Below are 26,235 nucleotides of genomic sequence, written 5' to 3' on the forward strand. Positions count from 1 at the left end.
GGGTGTGGTGGGGTGTGAAAAGCTGAGCTCCCAAGTCAGCATTCCCTAGCCACTGCTCTTTTAAAATCAAACTGGGAGATTTTTTTGGTCTCCAGCAATTGACAGAACCCAGAGGAGGATACAGCTGTTCCGCACACCAAAGTGCCTTTCAGGGATATCTGGCCCAGCTCCTGTGCTCCACCCAAGGCAATAGTCTCAGCAAGGCAAAATGCTGTTGAATCTCAAGTCCCTTTTTGTGCCCACAGCTTAACTTGGAGTTCCTGCTCTCAAACACTTATCCTGTTGGACGGCTCCAAACCCATGTCATTACCGAAGCGGCTTAGAATGTGCAACTGGACTTGCTGGTGTCTGGAGGAATGTTGTGGCCATGTAGGTTCATGGGAGTCACCCGTCCACGTTGATGGGGAGACTGCCTGCTTTCAGCTGATTCTTGGCAGGCTTCAGCCAACTGGCTTTGCACAGAGCCCGACAATGGTTTTTCCACAAGGTGCGGTGTGCGGCAGTGCCTGGAGCTGGCTGCTGCCATGCCCTTACTCTTGAAACTGGATGCTTGCATTTGGCACTGCCGAGCTGTGCTCCTCATAGCAGGCAGGGAGGCAGAGTAGTGCTGCAGCTGACACCGATCAACCACGCTGCAGCCTTGGACCCACAGCTCTAAGTGTACCTTTTCTGTGTGGAGCAGAAGCAATCGGAAAAGCCGGTGGTGCTTGCACTCGCTGGGTTGTGGCTTGTAGAGCACTTAGTCATGTCCTCTCCTGGACTTTGCTCGTTTGATCTTGCATGCATCACAGGCTGTTAAGTTTCACCCAAGTATCTCTGTATTAACTTGAGAATTGCAGCCTAATCCAGTTTTGCTTGGGAGAGACACGAGAGAGGTTAATTCCTGATCTTCTCCACAGACAGAAGATTGATTAGGTGAGAGGTATTTAAGTGGTCCTGAGAGAGAGCTATATCCCAACATGCAGTAGCACTCCAGGCGAAGGATTTATTCTCCCATCTGTCCTGCTGTAGGAATTATTCCTGACACTAGCTCTACTGACCAACAGTGACCTTCAGCACAGCTAACTAGCTAGACCTTGTAGGAAAAAGAACTGTATCTTCTACCAGGCTTGGTCTGATGTGAGATGATTAGTAACTTTTCAGATTACCCATAGCCCCTCCCATCCTCTCCAGCAATACCTTTTACTGTCCCAAAATATATGTAATACCCACAAATGTTGCCTGATACTGACAGACAATTGCTGGAGCTCTTAAATAGCAGTAATAAAGGTTTATTAGGACGAGGATGTGAGTGGTAGGAACAAGCTGAGCAAGATAAAGACAATTGCATAAAGCCATATGAAGCAGGTTCGGGTCCGGACAGGATACTCACATCTAAGCAGCTGGGATGTTCTGTGCACAGAGACTGTACAACACTTCCCAGAAACTTCATTTTAAGAGGTTTTTAATCTATTCTTGAAGTCTTAAGTAGTTTGGCAGTCATTATCCTGCCCAGTTTCTCCATTGTGGTGAAGCTGCTTAGTTGTTTAGCCACTTTGACACTGTGATGCCTCTGTTTTCAGCTGTTGGATCTCATTACGCCTTGAAATCAATAATGAAATTCCATTTCCATGTTGTCACCTACACTTACTCTTCAGATTATGCCTTGCCTTTTCTTCTTAAGTTAATGCCCATTCAATTAAAGAAAACAAAGCAAATCCCAGCGCTCTTGCTTGCAACCTTCTCTTTCCCGTTCCCGTGCTTTAGAAGTACATCCCACCCTGTTACTCCTACTCGTAACCCACCACCCTACAACGCGTAGCACATGTGATGACGATTCCTTGGTGTGCCAGACAAAGCTGAAGTAATGCTGGTCTGTCCTACCGTGCCTTTTGTGTTTGCTTTGCCCAAGAGAAGTATGTGTCAACAGCCTCTACTTCTGTTTCTCCTTGTTAGAGTGTTTGTATTGACTAGCTTGTCATCTGCCATCACAGTCCCCTGGGTACTGGGGGCTAATTCTGCCCCCCAGGCCTGTTCTGAGGTGGAAAAAGAGGCATGTTCCTACTGCTGATGCAATAAAACAGACAGCAGCGCTGCTCTGCGTTATGGTCCAGAGCGCGTTTGAAATGGAATAAATCTTGCAATGCTGTTAAAACCATGCCAAAACACTTCTCAGGCTGGGTAAATATTAATAGCAGGCTGACATGAGTTCCTTGCCTGGTGTCATCTCTAGCTTTAGCTGTCTTGATCAGAAGGATCTGCACGCAGTATCTTGCCAAAGTCTGCAAGGCTCCTTCTCTCCCTAGGGTAAAAAGAAAGCGATGGTCAGATCTCCAGGATGCTGTTTAATATGGTCCCTGTTTAAGCCACCGACCCAGGAGTGGAAAGTGTGTGTGCTTCCAGAGCTTCTAGAAGAGTCACTCTCGGAGGATGAGGTTGCCAAGTCTTCAAAGACTTTAATTATCATGCTGTAATTCCATCTGCGACCTTAATAAAGATGATGTCTTGGGGGGTGATCTGCTTTCGCCCTCCTTGTGCAGGCTGTGGGCTGATACACAAGCCTTTGCATTTTTGGCATTCTCAGTTTTTAGGCTTCTTTTCTTTTTCCCTGTTAAAGGGAGAAGGAGAGGCTCTGAAAGTCAAAGGAAGTACAGTCAGTCATCAGTGCAGCCGGGGTAAAACTTTGCACAGCTGCCAGCGTGAGGCTCGTATGTTTTACTGGGTGATGCAAAATAAATGCTCAATTCATAGTGCATAACGCTTTAAACAAGTGTCACTCGACCACCCTCTAATGAGGCTACGCCGGACCCTTGACACCTCGTATTCTGCATGTAGCTTCCCTGGCTGCCTTTTATGGCAGACTCTACACTGACAGGAAAATAACATTCAAAATGCAATTCATTCCACCTCGTCTAAAACGAGGTTAATGCCACCTTCGGAGCCCTGCTTCAGAACTGCTGCTTGAGGACAGCCCTAGGGATTTAAACTGCCTTTTATAGAGCGGTAAACTGCAGTGTCGTATGCAAGATGGTAGCCACATACAGGTACTGCCTACTTTTAACTAAAGACCTTCGTGTTTCTCCTCCATTTTGCTTTCTTATTCCCTGCATCCCATGCCATGCCAGACCCACCTGTGTGCAGGTTCCCAAGGGGGTTGCCCTGTGCTTGAGGAAGGGAGGAGTGAATTAATTTTCAAGCCTGGCCGCACAAAGGAAACAGAAGTTTGTTTAGTCATTATTGTTTCCCTCGGCAAACAGAGACTGAAGCCTATTTCCCTGCTTTTTGTCTGATAGCTAGATCCAGTCCTTGGGCTCCCCAGCCAGAGGGTGAAGGAGGAGGGAAAGCAGCAGTGAATAACAGAGCGGCTGCAGGAGGGCTCCCGCTGCTGCTTGTTGTGACAGGTGGGAGGGCAAAGGGAGCAGAAGGAAAACAGAACTGCAGCCATTGTAAATACGGATTTCCTAGGTAAACAGAGATTTGTGTAGTGCAAATCTCACCCACTGAAGTGTGTTATTTGTTGCAGGTGTGGGGAGTCCTTTCTGCCGGATCCACGCTTGCTGTTTCCAGTTGTGCTTTTTGCCTTCTCTTTTGAGTCTCAGTAATCTTGGGCAGCCTGAGGCTTGCCTGCTTCTTTGGGCACCGGCTCTTCGTGAGATGTTGTGGCGTTGACACTCTGTATTCTGTTGCTGAGAGGCTGAAGAAGTTAGGATTAAATAAGGATAAGGGGGGAGGCAGTTCGTGACCGCTGGTGAATATGCTCTCTGGTGCAGTGGGCTCCTGCGGTCCCTCCTGGCAGCTCCCTCCGGTTTTACATCTGCAGCAGGACCCTCACAATGCTGGTAATTGTTTGCCTGGTAAGGAGGGCTTGGCAAGTGATCACACCTTTCCCAGCCATCTTCTCAGACTACATGTGTAAAGGGGCTGTAGCTCTTCCACATAGTTCTTGAATGGAAAGTGTTGCCCATTCTGCTAAGGAAACCTGCTCTGGAAGCTCGCTAGCACCACTCCCCCGTCTTCAGGCACGGTCGTTTCTCCTGCCTTGTGTCGATGCCAGCACTTAAACATCAGGGAAACCAGAATGTTTGCACTGTGAGCTAATCTACTCTTTAAAGATGTTAGATAATGTAATAAAATAGCTCAGTGGTGCATTGCAATTACCTTTCACATTTCGTCATGCTTCTAAAATTTTTGTCCTCTGAAACCAGGACTATATTTTTAGTGCAGTGCAATCAAAAATGTCTGGCCAAGAACCTGATAGAGTTCCTAGGAAAATGGAAATATTCCTTTAAATGTCTTCCAGAGCTGTGGTTTCCTCTGAGTATTAAACTCCATTTGTTATGTCCTGATTACATACTTTGGTCTGGGTTATATATGGCTTGGATTTTTAATTCCATCTATATGGACAGTTTGAATTCTTCCTTGTATTTTTAATAACAGAAAACACAACTTAGACTTTTTATTTTAGCATGATGTAAGCATAATTATTTAGTGGGCAAGAGAATCAAGATCACATTATTTTGTTTGCCACTGAGGCTTACAGATTATTATCATCATCATCATTATTATTGTTTTTCTTCATGGTTATGACCAATAGGCTCATGCTGTTAAAACCCTAACCATTATGTCAGGGTAATGGTTTCTGTCAACTTGCAAGTGAAGAAAGAAACCTAATATAGAGCTGGCTAACTCACCAGTGGAGTGGGTTTGACGTTTGAATCTGACATCATTCAACAGGGGCAGGAGTTAGTGCATCTCTTAGAAACCTGCGTCTCTTGGTGAGTTCACGTAGTTCACTCTTGCTGGCATTTTGCAACACCCAGGGCACAAATGATTAGCAGTAGTTCCAGCTGCTTTCAAACTATGACCTCTTACTGTCTTCTGCTCTCTTCAGGTCTTCAATATATCTCTTCTGCTGTAAGGAAATTTCCAGGCTGGGGTTTATCTCACAGCTTCCTGTCTATGGTGGTATCTGTGCAGAACTGTGTGATCTTGAAAGCCTTTCCCAACCTAAACAATTCTATAATCCCCCTCATAAAGCTCCAGCCGCCACCATGAGCAAGTCACCTGCAGTTGTTAGTGCACATTAACCGTTTGATGCCTCTCTATAGTTGCTCTCTTGTGGGACATAAAGCACAGCCAGAACAGACCAGCTCAGGTAAATGTCCTCCCAGGACAGTTTCCACTCTCAGCACCAAGTGGGAGCTCTCTGAAGGGTGAAGAGGGGAAGGGCGTTTTGGATAGTCTTGGGTTCTGATCTGTGCTTTTTGATGTTGTGAGGTTGTTTTACTTTCCCAATGTATTTTGGCCCTTTGAGAGGATGGAGAAGCTGGCATTTAATGAGTCAGGTGGTTTCTTTCCCATTCAAAGTGGGCAGGAGGGCTATACTGCAGACAAAACCCAACCTCCCAGGAGCCTGGGAAGCTGGGCTTTCAGAGCCACGAAGACATGCTTTGACCTACTTCTTGACTCGTTGCAAACAGCACACACATCTGCTAAGATGAGGCTGTTACTCTGCTGCTCCTGGCTGCTACTCCTTCCTGCCAGAGGACGGTGCCTTGTGTAATGGGAAGGCAGCAGCAGGCAGGCAGGCAGGCACCGAGCATGACAGGTCTTCAGGTTTGGGCCACGTCACTTCGTTTCCAGCCTTAAAACCTTTTTCTTAGAAATCCTCTTTGTGTGAGATCCCAGAGCTCAAGAACAGGCAGTACTTGTGTTGAAAACCAGCATAATGCAAGGAGCAACACAACATGTGTAAATCACATGTGTCTGTCTCCTCACCCAGCCTACGTAGGGCACAGCAAGGATGCTTTTCGGAGCGGATGGATTTAGTGGAGTTTGTATGTGATTTCTTTTAATGTGCTTCAAATTAGTCATGGTGCTTTATTTCCTAGGCTTCATTAAGCTTGTGGTCTGACCATGTTGTGATAGTCACTCCTAGCAGTTTACTGAATACTAGTTTTAATATCCTGATATAGATTTCTTCAATATCCTGCGATGCATTTCTCGGTGCTTTTCTGGATAACACTAATACTAAACAGTCTCTGATGTGCCAGGCCCTGGAGCTACATTTTAAGCTTAGCATAATGCTTACCATCTTTCATCTTTGCACAACACACACTGCTGTTTTGAGGACTTTTTTTTGAGGACATAAAGTACTCAAAAAGAGCATCTTGCCTAAAAAGGACTGTAGGACAGAATGATCTCTTCTGCTCTGCCACTGTGCCTTCTCCCTTTCACTCTCTTCCTTTCTCTTTACCCATCCTTTGCTTCCCTCTCTTTTTTTGGTCTGTGGGAAGTAATGTAATGGTGCCTTGTTTCCATGGAGAGGAAAAACCCACAAGATCATCTCTGTATTCTTATGGCTTAAAGACTTGTAGAAACAAATGTCGTTCCAGAAGGGAAAAGTTCTCTTTTGACAGTCTGCTGAATAAAAATATGGTACACTTGAATAGCTTAGGCTCAATTTGTCACCAGTGTTCGTGTGACACTGCTGGATTAGCTGTAAAAAGGTTCTGTAAAGGTAGAAAATGACAACTGAGTCAAGTGATCAAACTTCCCTCCAAGACACAGGGTTGGTATTTGCTGGCTTGCATCGAAGCAGTTCTGGACCAGGTGTAGATTTGCCTCCTCCAAGCGGAAAAAAAGCCTTTGAACATATTCTTATTGCCTTAAAAATGAAAAAGAGAGCTACCCCCTCAGGCACTGGAGAGGAGGCCAGACCTCGGAGGACAGGTTTCTAACATCTGTTTCTGGTGGGTGGATTGTATTTGACTCTGGTGTTTGTTTCTAAAGGCAGCAGAGGCACAGCGTGATGGAGAGTGGCCCTGCACCCTGCACCCTGACCCTTGGGCTCTTTGCTTTCAAAAAGCCAAGCAGCATGGACAGAAGAGCCATGAAATGAGGGAGGAGGACCCTCGACTCTTTCTGTAGGCTTTAGAGGAAACACTGCTAATGCCAGGTTGAGCATCCCAAATCAGGTTGTTGCTGTGGAGTATGTCCTTGACAGACGTCCTTGAGCACAGTCAGAGCCTACCTCCCACCCTGAGCTCTGTGGGTGCCTCCAGGCCCTGCCAGATGAGCTGTGTTGAAGGGAACTGCTATAGAACTGCTATATTAAGAAGCAAATAGTGTGTCGGTGCCCACCCACCTTGCCTTCTGACACAAAGTGCTACCCCCGGGGCTGAGTCAGCAATGGGGAACACTTTCCTCTGCTGCCAGCTCAGCCTCTTTGAAAACCTTGCCTTGGGCAGTGGTCTGAAAGCCTGCTGCTGGCAGTGAGTTGGGAGTGCACCTATTTGCTCATCAGGGTCACATCAGAGCCCTTATTAGCTCCAGCTCAAAACCACACCGAGCTCAGGAACAACCTGCAGTTCAGATGATACAAGTATATCTCAGAAGAGCACTAAGGAAAATGCAGCAGAAAGTAGTCTTGTGTGTCCCTCTGAAAGCCCCATTGAAGGGCTCTGGCTCCCTTGTGGACATGCCTTCATGGGACAGCAGAACACAGTCCCCATCCATGCACCCTGCCCTCCTGGGCCGGTGGCACGCCTGCGTCTGAACCGCGGCCGTTTATAACGCCCCGAGGAGACCTGTGCCCCTTTCAATGCAGCTTTAAGCTGTCAGGCTGTAAATTGTCTTGGTTCAGGAGGTACTTCAAAGCAGCCCTGCCTTCCTGCAGCAAGGAGAAGGCTTTTTGGCAAACTCAGCCTAAGTCATTTGCTATTCATGAGTTGAATCCCTGAAATGTCCTTGATGAACAACTAAAAATGGGTCATAAGAAGACAAGGCATTGCTGTCTGGTGAACGAAGCTTCTGAGCCCACCAACCTTCTCCATACATTGGCTAAAACTGCTTTTGCCTTCCCAGCAGTGGCTTTTTTTCCCTCCCTGCCTTTCTTTGTTTTGCTCAGCAGTGTTGAGCACCCACAAGGTTCCCTGAAGCAATAGGACTTTGGCCCAGTGAGCAAACCCACCCGAGCGATCTCCATGTTTTGGGATTAGGGACTCCCATTTTCCCCAGTCTCCTAGATGTCTGCAAAGCATCAGTGGGGTAAGGCAAAGTCACAGAATCCCAGAATATATCTGCCTGGAAGAGACCTCAAAGATCATCCAGTTCAGCCTTTGACCCAGCACTGGAGGGTCAACACTAAACCACGTCCCTAAGTGCCAGGTCTACACACCACTAGAACATCTCTAGGGATGGTGACTTCAACACTGTCCTGGGCAAAGACCATTCCAATGTTTGAAGTATTTCCTAGCATCTAGCATGAATGTCCCTTGGCACAGCCTGAAACCATTTCCTCTACTCCTGTTGCTTGCCATCAAGGGGGAGAGATTGTCTCCATCCTCACTCCAGCCTCCCTTCAGGTAGTAGCAGAGCGCGATGAGGTCACCCTTCAGCCTCCTTTTCTCGAGACTAATGATGAATGACTATGTTAAAATTCCACCAAGCTGCCTGGTTTCCAGATCTAGAAGGGCTGCAGTACTCCCAGAGAGGGAAAAACCCAGCTGGGTGCTAGAAGTATGTAGGAACCAAAGAACAGTTTTGGCTCTCTTAAAACTGCACCTGCAGCAGCTTGATCACAACTAGCAGAGAGAAGTGTCATCCAGGATGGAAGTAAAGGAGCAAGGAAAACCCTACAGAGGGACCAAAGCCTCTAATTTCTGTGGCTGGCATTCAAAAGAGAGTTTAGCTTGAATAGCAAATCCTTCACCAAGCTTGGGAATGGTTGAGGCAGTGCTTGGTTTTTTTTCCCTTTTCATTTCTAACAGTGGCTAATGCATTTAGACTCTTGCGGAACTTCATTTATCAGTATCTGCATCTCCTGCTTTCATTTAGGACATTACAAAAGCAGCAGTTGAATATTCTTGTTGTCAGAGCTAGATGATGGATGGCATGCATCAGCACAGCTTCAACACCCCCGCTCGGAGGCGAGCCCCTTGGGTTGGCAGACCATGTGTAATGCAAGAAGCACTTGGTTACAGAGCACTGCAGAGTAATGCTGCTTGTTACTCTTCCAAGCTGTGCCAGACAGCAGACTTCCCAGAAAACCTCAGACCATATACAGTTAGCCAGCAACACTGTGTGAAATCCTTACCCATATTTGAACGAACGGGCTCACTTGGACACTGCCAGGAGGGAAATGCCAGTCTGCCTGACAGCTCGTTTGAATAATGAGAAACTTGTTCCACTGACAAGGGGACAATAAAAGCTGTGGCTGCCTAGAAAGATGTTGCTTTCCTTCTAGTTCAGTGCATGGAGAGGAATGGGCTGGTCCCAAACCTGTGCATGTGCAGACATGCTCTCCCCTTCTTCCACTACTCTTCCCTTCCTTTTTTTTTCTGCTCTTCTTTCTTTCACTGCTCTTCCCTTCCTTCTTCTGCTGCTCTTCCCTTCCTTCTTCTGCTGCTCTTCCCTTCCTTCTTCTGCTGCTCTTCCCTTCCTTCTTCCGCTGCTCTTCCCTGTCTTCTTCCACTGCTCTTCCCCTTCTTCTTCTTCTGCTCTTCCCTGCCTTCTTCCACTGCTCTTCCTTTCTTTCTTCTGCTGCTCTTCCTTCTTCTGCTCTTTCTTGCCTTCTTCCACTATGCTTCCCTTCCTTCTCCTCCTCTTCCCTGCCTTCTTCCACTGCTCTTCCCTTCCTTTTTCTTCTCTCTTCCCTGCCTTCTGCCACTGTGCTTCCCTTCCTTCTTCCGCTGTCCTTCCATTCTTTCATTGCTTTTCTCTCGCTGCTTCCATCTTTTTCCCAGGGAGTTAAATCTGCACCCAACCTGCAAACCCTATCCAGATGAGGCTCCATTTTTTGTTATCAGTTGCTGCTTTCTCCAAAACGTGCCTTGTTTTAAATGTATTATCCCTCATGGTTCAGCAGAGCAAGTAACAGAGGTAGGTGACCTTTGTAGTTAGAGCTATGAATGCACAATTTATGGGACTTTAGACATACAGGGCATGAAAGTCAAATTCCTGAGAGATCAGCAGCCCTCTCAATGGGCAGACTTCCTCTGCTGATCTCCTGTTGATCAAGGAGCTGTGTCTGTTGTAACTGAACTACTGTGTAGGCAGGGGGCTTAGATGGCAGGGCTCTTTGAGGCAGAGGCGTTGCATGATTTTGGCTGTGCCACCTCTTCACCGGCTAGTGTACTTGTCTCCTGCCATGAGACAAAGGGCAGATTTTGTTTTTAAGCTCATCACAGCATACTGGGCAAGCTTTAAGCTCTGTGTGGTAACAATATGAGTGCAAGAAAACCACTTTTGCAATCGTGGCATCTCACTGTGGAAACTCTGCAGCAGCAGCATTACTGCGCAGCACTCTTTGCCATCACAGCCTTCTCAAGCTGCGTTATCCCAGGGCCAGGGCCTGGCTGTAGGATCCTCATGGGCTGACAGAAACATGTGGCTTCTCCACATAAAACAAGGGTTTGTGGTTTTATTTCCCTCCCCTCCTCTGAGCAATTACTAAACAATGCTTTTTGGCAAAACCCAAATGTGCATGTGTTTGAAACGCACATTGGAACAATGCGCTGCTGCTTTAGTGAACCCTGGAAGCTGTCATCCTCTGTTGCTTCCTCGTGTGAAACAAGCTGGTGATTGAGTCCAGGCCCTTGTAGACAGTCCTCAACCAGCCCCAAAAATGGTGTCTCTGGCTGAAAAGACAAATTAAAAGATGAAGGACCAATCTGAGCTCGCAGACTGGTGAAAGAGGAGCAGTGAAACCACCTGCCTGCGTCACGAGTGTTGCGTCGGTACTGGGCACCAGTTCTCTGGGAGTTTGTAAGGACTTCCATAGCTTGTTCTGATATTCCCCCAACAGGAGTAGAATATGTTCTTTTAAATGTGGTTTAAGTTAGGACAAGCAGCCAGAGGAAAGTGGAGTGAATTCCTACTCCAGTGCTGGGTGCCATGGAGGGGTTTCCTGCTGACACCCATCCAGGGCAGGGAACTCAGTGCTGCCTCTTGCTGCCACCTTCCCTCCCTTTTGCAGCAGGCCAGCCCTGCTCTAGTGAGCAGAGGGAGATCCTGCTCCTTACTGGGAGACTTTCTGCTTTTGGAGGACTGAGTCATAGTTAATTGCAGTGCCTTGTGCTCAGCCACAGTGGCTCTTCTTGAGCTTGCTGAGCTGGAGGCGTAGTGAGGACATCTGCAAAAGTTAGTGCCCTCACACTGTGCTGAAGTACCTGCAGAGCTGGCTGTCAGGTGGGGAGGACTTGTCCACTGAAAGAAGTCATCAGAATTCCCATGTTGCTCCAAATCACCTACAAACTAGATGTGCTTCATGCCCTTTTTGCTGAAGGGCATTCTATGATCCCAGCTTCCTATCACAACACTTCACAAAGGATCAGAAGCAGCAAACTTGGCCTGTTGCCATGGAGAAGGAAGCTGTGTTCCTCTTCATCCAAAATGGTGCTGCTCAAGCTGGAAGTGCCAAAAGTCTTGAGAATTAATCTGTTGTTTTTTTTAAATACACCCCCACCTTTTTACACCCTGGGAAGAGCTGCAGCAGTGGTTATTAGGAGGCCAAATCTTTGCCTAATTAATTTCATGGTAATCTCTGAAGACTTGGAGAGATTGAGAGCTTTGTGCTGTTGTGACTCCTTCAGCCTTCACCTTTTACTGTGACATTGTCTCCATGTAGGACACCAACTACCTACTCAAGGCTGGGGGTTCCTGAATCATCTTGCATGAAAAGAAGGCTGTACTGGTGATGTGGGCATGGCTGAGGATACTGGATGGCCTTGCCTATGGCAGGGGGGTTGGTACTAGGTGATCCTTGAGGTCCCTTCCATCCCTGACAATTCTGTGGTTCTGTGATCCTGCAGCTGGATCCTCTGGGGGAGATCCTGTCCCCACAGTTCTTGCAGAATTTTATGAGCAGCAGCTCAGATAGCTGGGGCTGCTCAGCCTGGAGAAAAGGAGGCTCAGGGGAGACCACCCTGAAAGGAGGTTGGAGCCAGCTGGGGGTCGGTCTTTTCTCCCAAGGAACAAGTGACAGGACAGGAGAAAGTGGCCTCAAGTCATGCCACAGGAGGTTTATGTTGGATATTAGGAACAGTTTGTTCCCCAGGTTTGTCAGGCTCTGGAATAGGCTGTCCAAGGAAGTGATGGAGTCCCCATCCTTGGAGAGGTTTAAGACCTTGCAGATGTGGTGCTGAAGAACGTGGCTTACTGATGGACTTGGCAGTGCTGGGTTAATGGTTGGGCTTGGTGATGTTAGAGGAATCTCCCAACCACAACAGTTCTGGGACCCTGTGAGTTGGGTGGTGTTAAAAACCTGGGGACCTGGTCTGGGTGTGCTACAAAATCACTGCTGTCCCCAGCTGATCTGGTGGAGAGGCTGCACTGCTTTGTCTTTACTTCTGATGTTGAGATGATGTGAGGATGCCTAAGCTGCAGATGAAGTTTCTCCAAATGGAGAGTTTCTCCTCCAGCCTCCTGTAAGCTTGCAGTAGCCTCACCAAGTGTTTTGCGACCAAAAAGGCACATCACAACTCCTACAAAACCACTGGACATGGAAAGTAGCTCCCAAATGGGAATCTTGGAGTTCCATGGACAAAAGTATTTCTAAATGATTACATTACTGCTTCTTGAAACACATGGTGGAAAATCACACAGCAGTCCAGAAGAGATCTTCTCTTCCATAGTCTCAGAGGAGACAGCATCACTCTAATTCTTTTTCCAGCATCCAAAAAAAGCTTTTGCTAGGGTGTCAGAAGCTTTCTGCTCATCATCTCCAAGAAAATACCCTCCGAGGGTCATGTGCTGCTCCTCTGGAATCTTAACACTTTACATGAGAAAGAGCAGATACAGATTCCAAGGCTCTGTCTCTTTCTTTCATGACCTTGTTGAAATTCACAATGAAAACCAAGTTTTTCTTCTGCCCTGCCTATGCTGCAGAGACTAAAAGTGTGAAGTTGACAACAAGCGAAAGAAGTCCCAAGGCACAGTACATTCGGTGGGCAAGTAATTTGGCATCACCCCTGAGTCTGGCCTTTAAATGAGCAAATCAGCAGAGAGTTGCTGTGTTCCTGGTTGTGTTTGGATCTGGGACAGAGCCTGTTCCTCTCTGTTGGAGAGGCAGGGCTGAATCATTTGCCCTGTGGGTCAAAGCCTAAACTCAAGCAAGGGAGAGCCATGTGCAGAACACCAGGACCCGTAACTTGGAAATCATGCTGGAAACAGATTTTGAGCACACTTTCTCAGACAATAGCATTGATATTGAGTCATTAGCACCTATGGTCTTCTGCTTCTGTAATAGCCCTTGCAGAGAACATTTGTTAATATTTAGTCATGTTCTGCCTAGTTTTGTTTCTGTTAAATCAGAACCTCTCCGAGGGAGACACCACAGCTGCATCCCACTCTCCTGAGGTTTGCACAGCTAAATCTAAATAGCCTAGAAAAGCACATTCTGTGTCAATAGGTTACTCGTAAGGCATAGAATGCTTTCGGGTTGTGTTCTGCTTTGTGCTTTCAAAGCGTAGCTCCTTGCCTCTAGAGAAGCAGCTCCAGGCTTTATGGAGTTCACAGCAGCACCTGATAGTATGTCAGAGGCAGCCAAGGGAAGGAGGCTTCACTAAATGGGCATCTACCTTCTTTTGTGGTCTTGTGTAGCTGCACTGGTCTTTGTTTCCTTCACCCACATAGTCTGATTCAGCTTGTCCTCCTTATCCAAGATAGGAAGGAGTCCTTGCTTCATGGCAAAGAAGAGACCAGATCTTGCATCCTCATTTAGACCAGGAGTTTAATGCAGGACCAGAAGGAGACGATTTCTTCTCTGCTTCATAGCTGCAGTATCTCAGTTCCCAAGTGCTGTGGATTGCTCCCACATGTAGGTTTTGGGTAATGAGATCATCAAACTCAAGGTCAGAGGTGACCTACATGATGCCAGTTTGGAAGATATGTTCATTTTTGTGGGTTTTCTTCTTTCCATTTCCAAGCTGGGAATACTTTTGAGGCTACTTAGTTTGAGAAACTGCAAATTAGTAACTAATTCTTAAGCTCTTCTACTTTCTTAGGCATGAAAAGGTTGGGAGGACAGTTGTTTAATTAAGCAGCTGCTTGGTGTTGTTACCGAAAGATTGAACTCTCTTTAATTCACAGATTCCATGGGAATTCAATGACCTTGAGTTTGCTGTGCTTGAAACTTGCCTTAGATATTTGGCTTCCTTTCTGGAACACTTGGGAGAGGAGAGTCGTGCAGAAGGCACTGCAAGGCTTGGAGTGAGGCAGGCATTGTTTCATTTAGGATCATACAAGAAGAGGCAGTTGTGTTGTACCGAATAAACCTCTTGCTTCAGAGCAAGCCTGGAGTACTCAGAGGTCACAGGAGAGCACAGCTGGCTCTGGCTCTGCTTCTCCAGCAGCCTGCTCTGCGCCTGTCGAGTCCTGGCTGGCTGGGTAATTTTCTTGCCCGTCTTTAATTCATGAAACAAAGCAAATGTGAGCCTGTGCAGGATGAAATTTGTGTGGGGAGTCTGAAAGGGTCACATCAGTTAGTCCTGCTCCAGAGCTCAGGGCTTCCCTTGTCAGCTGTGAGGGAAGTCTGATTTCCCAGTGCCGAGTGGCATTTCCTGCATCCTTTCCTGCAGCAGCAACTGGGGAGGTTGCAGGGATGAACGAGTGGCCAAGTTCACTGGAAATGAGTGTTTATCCTTCACTTCCCTCTGCTTGTCTCCACCATAATAACTCTGCCCAGGAGTGACTTCAGTCATGGCAGTGCTTAGCTGTGGGATCACACAGAAAGTTCAGGATTGAAAATGCAAAGATCATCGTTAATAAGGACCCTGAAGGCAGAGTTGTATCCAGGAAGGTCACTGTCATCTCCCCTCCGCCATAGGCAAGTCAGCAGTAAACAAAGACCTACTGCTCCTCTCCATTGAGTCTGTGGGCAGAATGCTTCATCAGTTCAGCTGTATCAGTGATTTAAAACCCAGAAAATTAGTGCTCTGTTTTGGCTGCTCATTCCGAAGTGGCAAAGCTGTGTCCATGCAGCTACAACTGTTTCATGCAATTACTTGAGGTGAGGGTGCAGAACATCTTTCATTTCACTTCAGCCAGCCCACAGACACTGCTCCATTGCCCTGCAGTAGCTGCATCTCTGCTAGGAGAAGTGAGGAGAAGGTGGGGATGAGCATACTGCGCTGTTCTGGCCGCAGGGTGAGGACTGTCCCCGCACCCACGTTAGTCCCATAGGAGAAGTGCTCTGCACCAGCTGCAGAGGCAGGCCTGCCTGCTCCTCTCCTCCCAGCTGAGGTGCTCAGGCTCCAGGAGCCATCTTTTGAGCCTTTAATTAGTCTGGCTTTGTACTTAAAGCTCATCTTGGGCATTTCGAGGCCTGCCATGCAACATGTCTTGTCCACGATTGCTTTTCATGAGACTTGTGGGGCTGCGTTTTCTGGGCTGCAGCAGTACAATCTGGAGCTGTGAGAGAAAGCCCTCGGGGGCTGATGGGTGGCTGTGGGCCAGTTTCTGCATAAACTGCTCTTATTTTTAAAGTCCATTTTCTCCAGTACACTTTTTTTGGCCTGCAAAAGACTTCTTCATTTAAAACGAAGAACCTAACACTCTCTCCTTTCAGTTGGCCTTTTGGACAGGAGCCAGCAGTGCCCACAACAGCTGTACCACAGTTTAAACATTCAGTCTCTAATGGTTTGGGGAACATTAGGGTTTTTAAGGCTTCAACAGGTCTAGAGTAAATAGTGGTCAATGAAGAGTAGCTCTTCTTTGTATCCCTATGCTCTCAGTGCTCTGCACTAGAATAAAGCATGCTTAGAATATAATCATTGCAAAATTAATATCCATGAAAGGTTCTTTTTGCAAAAAGAGAAACCTCTTTGGCTAAAAGAAGAGTTTGCAAGAGTTCAGCTCACAAGAGCCTGGTAGGAAGCTTGCACGTAACGCCTGGTAGGAGCCTGCACGTTCTGGCCTTGCATCCTTCCCCACGTCTGTGCCCAGTGGCTGCTACGTGGGAGGAACAAATCAATTGCAGGTATTACTTTCTCTGCTGTCTTCCCCCACCCACCTGTTAATGATGTACACGAGAGGGAATGATGATTGAAGGCTTTCCTGTATTGTGTGCAGTTGAAAGCTCAAGTGAGCTAATTATTTAGTGCAATGGTTTGGACCCAGATGGAGCAGGAACTACGTCAGCAGTGAAGGGTGACTGTCAGGCACTGCTCTTGGTGGTGGCTGAGCCGTGCCTGGGACTAGCTCTGCCTTCACTGTTTCTGCAAATTCATGCCAAACTGTATGGAGAGGACTTAGTTCTTTCAAATTTTGGGTGAGAAAACACAATCCATGTAGAATGGTTTCAGTTGAAAGGAACTTTAAGGATCATTGTAGTTCCAGCACCTTCCACTGGACCAGATTGCCCAAGGTCTCGTCCACCCTGGCCCTGAACACCTCCATAGAGGGGGCATTCATGACCCCCCTGGGCAACCTCTTCCAGTGTTTCACCACACTCACTGGATAGAATTTCTTTCTAATCTCCAGTCTAAATCTACCCTCCTCAAGCTTCTTGTCCTGTCAACAAGCCCACGTGGGGTTCCTTATCATGAAGTGCTGCTGAACCATTGGGTCACTGTCCTCAGGTGTCTGAGCCCAGGAAGGGTTAAATTACTCTGCTGGTGGCTGGGCACTTGGACTTCATTTACAGCACTTGACGTCACTGCCAGAATAGTTGGTAAGTCATTATGGTCTCTGCAGGGAATTGATTAGGGCCTTCCAATAGCGCCTTCAGTACCCTGCCATGCGTGTCCTGTTGGTGTGGGGTACACCCTGGTTCCTGGATGGGCATCAGGGCTGCAGGACACTGGCACCTCCCGTGCCTGCTGCAGCTTGCTGAACACGAGGAGAGGAGAGGGACGCTGGGGTAGGAGGAGGGGAGACTTCAGAGGAAAAACAATGCCAGTGCCAGCCGTGCAAGGCATTCTTCTGCAAAACAGGATTATATAAAAGCCTGGCACTGTGGTGCTTCTCATTAGCTGCTCTGCGGGGCTGGCTGGAGCACAGGGTTTGTTACAGTTGTCACCTTCTTGGCTGGAGCAAGGTGGCTGTTAATAGACGTTTCAGTTGTAAATTGCTTTGTGTTGGAGCAGCAGTAAAGTTTGGCTGAGGTACCTTTGATTTCCAGCCCAGCTTTCAAAGTTCGTTAGCTTTTGGAAGAAGGCAAGAAGTAGTAGGAGGAGAAGTTCAGAAGTTACCTAGCCTGGCTAAGGGGTGACTCCTGCGTGGCAAGCCAGAGCCTCCAAACCCACTTATTAGTTTTATTGAAGGTCATTTGCTAGGGGTTCATATCTTTACTTGTGCTGGGAAGTTTTGTAACATTTTCCTACCCATCAGTATTCTATTAGGCCTTTGTTGTGTAATCTAAAAGCCCTGCTGCTGCTACTGCTCATGCTTTCCTCTCGTAGCTGCTTCGCATGGCAGTTGTGAAATAAATTCATCCAGGCTGCGTGGCCTTGGTTTTGTTTGCTTACTAAATTCCAGACAAGATTTGAAATCGAGTCCTTCTGTCAGTTCTCCTTTAAATCATTGGTGCTTAATGAAGTGGCTTAAGAATTTTTATCCAGCGAGGGTAGGAGAAATGTCTATACCGAAAGGGTTATCAAAGACTGGAAGAGGCTGCCCAGGGAAGTGGTTGAATCCCCATCCCTGGATGCATAAAAAGCCCTCTAGGTACAGCTCTCAATGATGCGGTGTAGTAGTGGCCCTGGTAGATTTAAATAGTGGTTGGACTTGATGATCTTAAAGGTCTTCTCCAGCCGTGGTGATTGATTTTTGTGAATGCTCCTGGGAAAGCCTGTACATGTGGTTGTGTTGCAGGTAACTTGTCAGTGAAATCTGCTACTATGCACATTTAGTATTTCTACTTCTCTCTCTGTTTTGTGTTGGAGAGAATAAATCAGTGGAGTCGGTAAAAATAACAGAATCATGGAGTTGCTTAGGCTGGAAAAGACCTTTAAGATCACAGAATCATAGAATCAACCAGGTTGGAAGAGACCTCCAAGATCATCCAGTCCAACCTAGCACCCAGCCCTATCCAATCAACCAGACCATGGCACTAAGTGCCTCATCCAGTCTTTTCTGGAACATCTCCAGGGATGGCGACTCCACCACCTCCCGGGGCAAGAGGGAAATGGCAAATCACTCTCTCTGTGAAGAACTTCCTCCTAACATCCAGCCTGTGCCTCCTCTGGCACAACTTGAGATCATTGAGTCCAACCATCATCCATGTGGGTCCTACAGCTCTTTCTGTGTGAGCTCTGCAGTGTAATAAATTGTTCTTACAGGACTGACCCTATGTGGGTGTGATTTGAGGTCTCCTAGAACCCTCAACAGAGGCAGCAAGGTTCAAGCAGACAAAAATCAACTGTTATTAAGTAGAGGAAACAGTGCAGGGGTGAGTGCAAGAACATGCTTCTTGGGAAAGCAAGAGGCTCATTCAGTTTGGTTAACTCTGAGCCCAGCATAGGATTAGATCAACCTCTGCCTGTAGCACTCTCTTCAATCTTGTGTGGCTCCTGAAGGGTTATACGTCTTGACAGATAGCTCATCTGTAGCTTCCCAGGAGGCCATCACCAAGATGTTCTACTTTGACTGCATGGCATCTATCTAATAAGAGCCTGCACTGCTCACAGACAGCATGAAAACAGGAGGGATTGGTGCAGGGAGAATGGGCATGAAAGTGAGCTTGAGCAGGAAAGGAGAAGGAGTGGGGGCCTGTTGGTGACCCATGAAAAATGTGGCCTTTCTTTCTCAGTCCAGCTGAGATTCCTCCCTCTCTCCTCTGAGGTGAATTTATTTGCTCCTATTAAAGCCCCCACGAGCCATCTCAAGTGCACTCAGCTTGCCTGTCCTCAGTGGTACGCTGACCTTCGGTCCACACACATCTGGTTTGGTAAGCCAGAGGCCATGAATGCCAGGTGTGCCTTCATCCCTACCATTCTCTGTCTGTCCACAACAATGGGAAAAATGCAACTGAAGGCCTAATAAAACAGGACTTGTGCTGGGGTGGAACAGCTGGTAGAAGCATCACTCACGCTGTCAAAGGGAGGCTTTTGTGCCTGTGTTCCTCCTTTTTGTGCCTCTGACTTCATCCTGAAATGCTGTGTTTGGTTGCTGTTGTGTTTGAGTCATTCTCTTTTGTGTTCATCCTTTGGATGTTAGCTCTCTGCTGATCTTCATCTCCGTGTGCTGTCTTCACTGCCTTACCTACAGCAGATCCCACGCCCAGTAGGGCAGACTGGCTCCTCTGCCAGGCTGATGATATTTGTCTTGTGACAGAGTCAGGCACTGATCTTTTTTAACGTTCATTGTTTAAGCTGATATATATATATGTGTGTGGCCTTTTTGCTCTTGGTTGTTTTGGGTTTTTTCCCAGCTTATTGTGCACCTTACCTTGCTCTGCACATGCCTCTCATCATATCAGCTGCTGCAAACTGTACAGCCTGTTTGTCTGTGTTTCCTGGGTGTTGGCTTTGCACAGGGCTTGTAAATCTCATCCTAGCTCCCTACCTTCCTGTTTGGAAATGGCAATTTCTGCCGTAAGGGTGCTTTTATTCTCTTCTGCTTACCCATCCTGTTCTACCTGGCTTCTGGAGCTACTGCTGGGAATCCCTGCAGTGTTTTGCTTTCTACTGACATTGTCAAATGATGGAGAAGCTCTAGCTTTGCATCTCAGCTCTGGAGAGAAGATATTTGGCGTCTCGACTAAAACATTCAGCAGACTGGATTTGTAGTGCCTAAAGAGCGTTTAGGTGCGATGGGGAAGGTGTTGTCTGACTTGCTGGGTATGGAGATGGCATTCCTTTTGTATTGTTTTCTGTCATTACTGTTAAAGCCCCTGGGAAGGAGGTGAACAGTAAGAGTTTTGTAGCAAACACTTCATGGTTTCTTCCCTGGCAATGGCTGTGTTGTTGTGGAAAAATGAGCTTACAATCGACTTACTGCACAGTTACTTGGCCGAGGGTGATAGCTCCAGAATGGGCTGTAGTAATCCCAAATCCATGGTAGATGTTTCTTTCACCAGTTTACAAGGAATAATCCTCTTAATTTCCTTGAATAGCAGCTGGTTTTGCTACAACCTGTGCCTAAACCCAAGAACAGCTTATTCAGAAAGCTGCCTGGCCCCTTGAGCAAGGAGGAATTTGCTCCCAGCAGGGGTTTTGCGTGGGTGAACTTTCCCGGGGAAGGCACTGCTGAGACACTGACTTCTCCTTTCTCTCTCCTAGATGCAGCAGCTGTTCTACGAGAACTACGAGCAGAACAAAAAAGGTTACATCCGAGACCTGAGGAACAGCAAAATACACAGAGCTATAACCCTGCACCCCAATAAGAACCCCCCCTACCAGTACAGGCTTCACAGCTACATGTTGAGCCGCAAGATCGCGGAGCTGCGCCACCGGACCGTGCAGCTGCACCGGGAAATTGTCCTGATGAGCAAGTACAGCAACACAGAAATCCACAAGGATGACCTGCAGCTGGGGATGCCGCCCTCCTTCATGCGATTCCAGCCCCGCCACCGGGAGGAAATCTTGGAGTGGGAGTTTCTGACCGGGAAGTATCTGTATTCGGGTGCCGACGGGCAGCCCCCCCGCCGAGGAATGGACTCTTCTCAGCGCGAGGCGCTGGACGACATCGTTATGCAGGTGATGGAAATGATCAACGCCAACGCCAAGACACGGGGGAGGATCATCGATTTCAAGGAGATCCAGTACGGCTACCGCAGAGTGAACCCCATGTACGGCGCCGAGTACGTGCTCGACTTGCTGCTGCTCTACAAAAAGCATAAGGGGAAGAAGATGACCGTCCCCGTCAGGAGGCACGCCTACCTGCAGCAGACCTTCAGCAAGATCCAGTTCATGGAGCACGAAGAGATGGATGCCAAAGAGCTGGCCAGCAGAATCAACCAGGAGTCTGGATCCTTGTCTTTCCTCTCCAACTCGCTGAAGATGTTTGTGCCCTTCCAGCTTAGCAGATCAAAAGCGGAGAGGAAGGAACTCAAAGACAAGAAGATCAACATCCTGATTCCTCTCTCTGGGCGTTTTGACATGTTTGCAAGGTTCATGGTGAACTTTGAAAAGACGTGCCTCATCCCAAACCAGAATGTCAAGCTGGTGGTGCTGCTCTTCAATTCCAACTCCAACCCCGACAAGGCGAAGCAGATCGAGCTGATGAGAGATTACCGCTCCAAGTACCCCAAGGCTGACATGCAGGTGCTACCCGTGTCGGGGGAGTTCTCCAGGGCACTGGCTCTGGAAGTTGGATCTTCTCAGTTCCAAAATGAATCTTTACTGTTCTTCTGTGATGTTGACTTAGTGTTTACCACAGAATTCCTCCAGCGGTGTAGAGCCAATACGGTTTTGGGTCAGCAAGTATACTTCCCCATCATTTTTAGCCAGTATGATCCAAAGATTGTTTATAGTGGAAAAGTTCCTAGTGACAATCATTTTGCCTTCACCCAGAAAACAGGTTTCTGGAGGAACTATGGCTTTGGTATCACCTGTATTTACAAAGGTGATCTCCTTCGAGCCGGCGGCTTTGACGTCTCCATCCAAGGCTGGGGCCTCGAAGACGTCGACCTATTTAACAAAGTCATTCAAGCTGGCTTAAAAACTTTCCGAAGCCAAGAGATTGGAGTAGTCCATGTGCACCACCCTGTCTTTTGTGACCCTAACCTTGATCCAAAACAATATAAAATGTGCTTGGGGTCCAAAGCTTCAACTTATGGGTCCACGCAGCAGTTGGCTGAAATCTGGTTTGAAAAAAACGACCCCAATTTTGGGAAAAGCAGCAATACTAATGGCTCAGTGAGGACAGCCTAATGTCCAGCCATGCTGGCAAAGACCTTTTCTTTTCTTTTTTCTTTTCTTGTCTTTTCTTTTCTTTCTTTTTTTTTTTTTTTTTAATTATCTAATTTATTTTTTGGGAAAATGTTTTTTGATAATTCACTTTTGAAAAGACCAGACAGGATCTATTTTAGGAATCGTCGTCGTTTTCTTACCAAGCGCTCCTTTTGAGAAGAACAAAGGCCCTTGGGGTTTATCTTTTGTTGTCGTCGTCGCTGTCCTTGTGTTCTTGGTTTTTGAACAAAAAACTGTGATCAGTATTTGCCTTCAAATGAAAAAACAGATGAATTGTTTAAATAAGAGTTGTCTTGACCCATCAGCGGAGACATGACTTGAATTACAATTTCCTTAACGAACAAAAAAAAGGTTGTTCCCTACCTATCCCCGTTGCTGTCCTCGTTGCTGGAATGCTGTAAGCTGGGACTGGAGCCTGCCAGCCAGGGTGTGTGTTGAGTGTTAGGTGGTGGTGGTGGTCACCACGCAAAGATTCTGCCTCTTTGGTTAAAGGGTGGCCCAGGGTGTTTTAAATTGTGTTAGAAGAGGACAGGTCAGCATGGGGATGATCAGGGCAGTAACCACAGGAGGGTTTTAGCAGAAGGGTGATGATTTTAGTTTCAAAATACACTTCCACTTTCTCTGGCCAGGGGACTTCAAGGGAGGGATGGAAGTAAGCACAACCTGCTCGCTTGTTACTCCTTGTAGAAGCTGTTGTCTTTTCTGTTCGGTCCACGTGCAGACGCCATGCTTGAGGAACCCCATGGTGGGTTCTTTGTGTTGTCCTCGAGTGCTGCCCTGTCCAGAGCTGAGCTGATGCCACCAATGACCACCAAAGCACCACGAGGAAGGGGAAGAGGATGGGAAACGTGGTTCTCTTCCAGCAACAAACAATTGGTGTGATCCCTAAGGAGAACTTGGAGAAACCTTCTGCACTGAGCGTCCTGCGCCTAACGGCGTTGAGTTTGTTGCGTCGGTGACGTGAGGTTCATGGGAACAATTTACTACATCAGATTAGTAGTTTTGTTTTGGGATTTTTGTTTGTTTGTTGTTTGGGTTTTTTTTTTTTTTCCTGTATCTGATAGACCTTTAATTTATTTAATATCCATTGTTTTAGGTTCTCAACCTTTCCTTGAATATCTGTTAGTCATTTTAATATTTTATATATATATATATATATATATGTGTGTGTAAATATATATATATATATTAGGAATGTATTGCATCTTCTCACTGGTAAGGTAGTGTACATCATACTGCAGTAAATGATCTCCAAAGATTACTTTCTACAATATTTTTTCATGGATCTCTTTTTTTCCTTCCCCACCTCCTCACCCCCCTGCTCCCACAACAAAAAAATTCTTTGTAACTTTATCTTTTTGGTTCAATGACATCAATCAGCTTAAGAAACTTTTTTTTTTTGGTATCCTACAAGGAAGTGGGGATGGGGAAGCTGAACACAAGGAAAGTCTGATCCCTGTGAATGAACACCTAGCAAGGTAAGAGAAAATCCACAAATTAAAGTGCCTTAAAAAGCCAGAAAGGGAACCCCTTTGCCCTGAGACTTAAGACAGCGAATGGTGAGTGAAGCAGCCGCTCTCTTTGGGACCTGCCTACCTGTAAATATCTCCCTCAGCAGACACAAACCAGAAGAACCAGCCAACGATCTATTTTTCTATCGTTAACCCCTCCAGCACCATTTCGTCTCATTGCTCTCAGTTCCACTTTGCCTACTCTTTGGGAAGTGGAGACCAGTGAAGGAAGGGAGGAAAACTGCTGCGTAGGTCATTGCTGTGTTGGAAGGGATCTTATGGAGTAATTGCTATTCCAGTGGGAGAAATAACCTTTGGTGACACGTCTATGGAATAGGAACTGCAGCTAGCGTAGAGTCGATGTCTTATAATGTTCATCGTTGTTTTTGGTGACAGTCCCAAGGATGTAGGTACTTGGATGGATTCAGTGCATGGAAAATCTCTCTTCTCTCTTTCTTTCCTTCCCTGCCCCCCCTTTTTTTTTTCCTCTTTTTTTTAAAAGACTTGGCTTCTAAGATGCAATAAAGATTTTTTTATTTGCAATCAGAGCTCCTTGTGTCATCTGCCTCAGTCTCTGTCTTCTCACAGCCATGAAGGTGAAGCAGTTTTGGGAAGTAAGTCATAGAATCGTCATGGGTTCATAGGATGGCTTAGGTTGGAAGGCATCTCAGAGGTCATCTACTCCAACCTCCCGCCATGGGCAGGGACACTTCTCAACTAGACCCAGCTGCTCAAGGCCTCAAGTCCAGGTAAAAGGTTCTCCCTTTCACAAAGGGTTTTGACCCAGAGTAAACTGAATGCCACATACCTTGGCTCTGGGGAAGGGAAAGCAAATCAGAGCATCCCAGTGTGGTGGGGGTCAGGAGAGGCCTCTGGAGATCATCCAGTCCAATCCCCCTGCCAAAGCAGGGCCACCCAAAGCAGCTTGCCCAGGATCACAGTGGCTGGGTGGGTTTGGAGTCTCTCCAGAGAAGGAGGCTCAATCTCTCTGGGCAGCCTGTTCCAGGGCTCCAGCACTCACACAGGAAAGAAGATTTTCCTTATGTTCAGATGGAACCTCCTGGGTTCCAATTTGTGCCTGTTGCCCTTGTCCCATTACTGGGTACCACTGAAGAGTCTGGCCCCATCCTCTTGCCCCCACCCTTTATCTCTTGCTGAGCAGCATTGAGAACGTCCCATCTCTGGCTGCTGTTTTCCCAGTTAAACAGCCCCAGGGCTCTCAGCCTTTCCTCCTCAGAGATGCTTCAGGCCCCTCAGCATCTTTGCAGCCTTCACTGAGCTCTCTCCGGTGGTTTCCTGTCTCTCCTCAGGCCCTGGTGCACACTCCCATTGGTGCCATGCTGGTGAGCTGTGTGATTCCTGCGGTCAGCTGGGCAGCCCTCACCAGAGGGGTTTAACTTTTCCCTTGTGAAGGCATTACAAGTGTTTTTGCTGCCTGAAACGCTCTAACTGTACATTTCCAATGCAGCTGATGACAAGGCTGAACCATTTCCTAACACTCCTAGTCTTTTGTGTGTTGAAACCCCAGTGAAGACAATTAAGAAGCGCGTGGAGCACTTCTTTCCAACAGCTCTGCCAGTTTTATCAGAGCTGTTCATCCTTGCTGTGAGGCTGTTCTAATCTAGACTTTAAATCCCAAAGCAAGAAGCTGAGGGGTTGCAAGGGGGAGGGAAGACAAAAAAAAGCAGCTAGGATTTATGGCTGCAGAAAAGAGCTTGAGGAATTTGAACCCTAAGGAATTGTACCAAAAGAGGAGGGGAGTAAAAGCCCTGTGCTTAGACTGTGTTTATTAATATGGTGATGGTGTAGGACCTTTTTTTAGCCCCCAACAGTCAGTAGGAGCAGGATGCATGTAAATGGAATAAGCTGTTTAATGAAAAGCCCCCATCTGGCATTGAGGTTTTTCTTTGCTTGGTTGCCACAGTTCTGAGTTCCCAAATCTGTGCAGGCAGCTTTAAAAGTGAGTTTTACACCAAGCTTGCAAGAAACTCTTGAGGCCCCACATCTTAACCAAGCCTATGTTTTATGGGTTCACAGCTTAAAAGTAATCCATCTTGAAGTTAATTTTCAAGTTATAACCCTCTGTGATAAAGTCTAACCTTATAAAGCCATTTTCACACTAAAATAAGGGGTATTTGCTAGCCAGGTTGTGAAGAGTTTGCATCAGGTGGAAGTTGTCAGCTGGCAAGTGCTAACCCAGCCCTTCTGGGGCTGGAGCATTTCACTTGCAGTTTGGTGGTTTGGGTCAGGGAGAGAAGTTTGGTTCATGCTGGGAAGGTTGGAATCGAGAAGCCCAGAAGGGTTTGCCTCCAGTCCACTGAGAGAGTCCAGCAATGAGAAAATGAGATGGTGGCATCTTGAGATGGAAGGTGATGGAGAGTTTTGCTGAAAGCTATTATCAAATGATCAACTACAGCAACTGAAAATGGGAGACTCTTTTTTCCCTCCCAGCATAGCTAGCTGGTGTCAGATGCCATGCTGGTCACTGGCATACCCACAGCAATAAAACTCCTGCCCACGCAGAGCTTTGCAGCACTCCAGCACTTGGGGTTCAAGCTTTCCACCTCTGGACACCCATGAGTGTCAGAGGTTGGAAACACTTTCCCATTCCAGTCTTCCCAAGGCTGATGATGAGAGATGGGCTGGCACTGGGGTTTCTCACCCATGTTGGTGCTGCTTGCCATGGCTTGTGGTTGGCAGGTTTGGGGCCACGTTTTGAAGCACAGGTGGAGTGACCCCTCGTTGCCATCACCCTTCAGACATTTTTGCTCCCTGGCCCTGTGTAGCTTGTCAGAGGCCTCATGTCTCCACCCCATTGCTCCTCAGGGTCTGATCTCTGGCAGCAGTGGTCCACAGAGGTTGTTCTCCAGCAGCCTGACAGCTGCTCATCT

At 47.2% G+C, this 26,235-nt stretch overlaps 1 protein-coding gene across 1 annotated transcript in view; it reads left to right on the forward strand.

Annotated features, from left to right (window-relative positions):
- Positions 1-23,892, forward strand: part of CHSY1 (chondroitin sulfate synthase 1) — an 89,984-nt gene extending 66,092 nt beyond the window's left edge. The window contains exon 3 of the mRNA XM_064157982.1: positions 20,202-23,892. Coding sequence (XP_064014052.1) covers positions 20,202-21,794 — 1,593 coding nt within the window. The 3' untranslated portion in view covers positions 21,795-23,892. The remainder of the gene's footprint in view (positions 1-20,201) is intronic.
- The last annotated feature ends 2,343 nt before the right edge of the window (positions 23,893-26,235 follow it).

The sequence above is a fragment of the Pogoniulus pusillus genome, chromosome 17 (genome assembly GCF_015220805.1).
Source record: "Pogoniulus pusillus isolate bPogPus1 chromosome 17, bPogPus1.pri, whole genome shotgun sequence".
Taxonomy (NCBI): Eukaryota; Metazoa; Chordata; class Aves; order Piciformes; family Lybiidae; genus Pogoniulus; species Pogoniulus pusillus.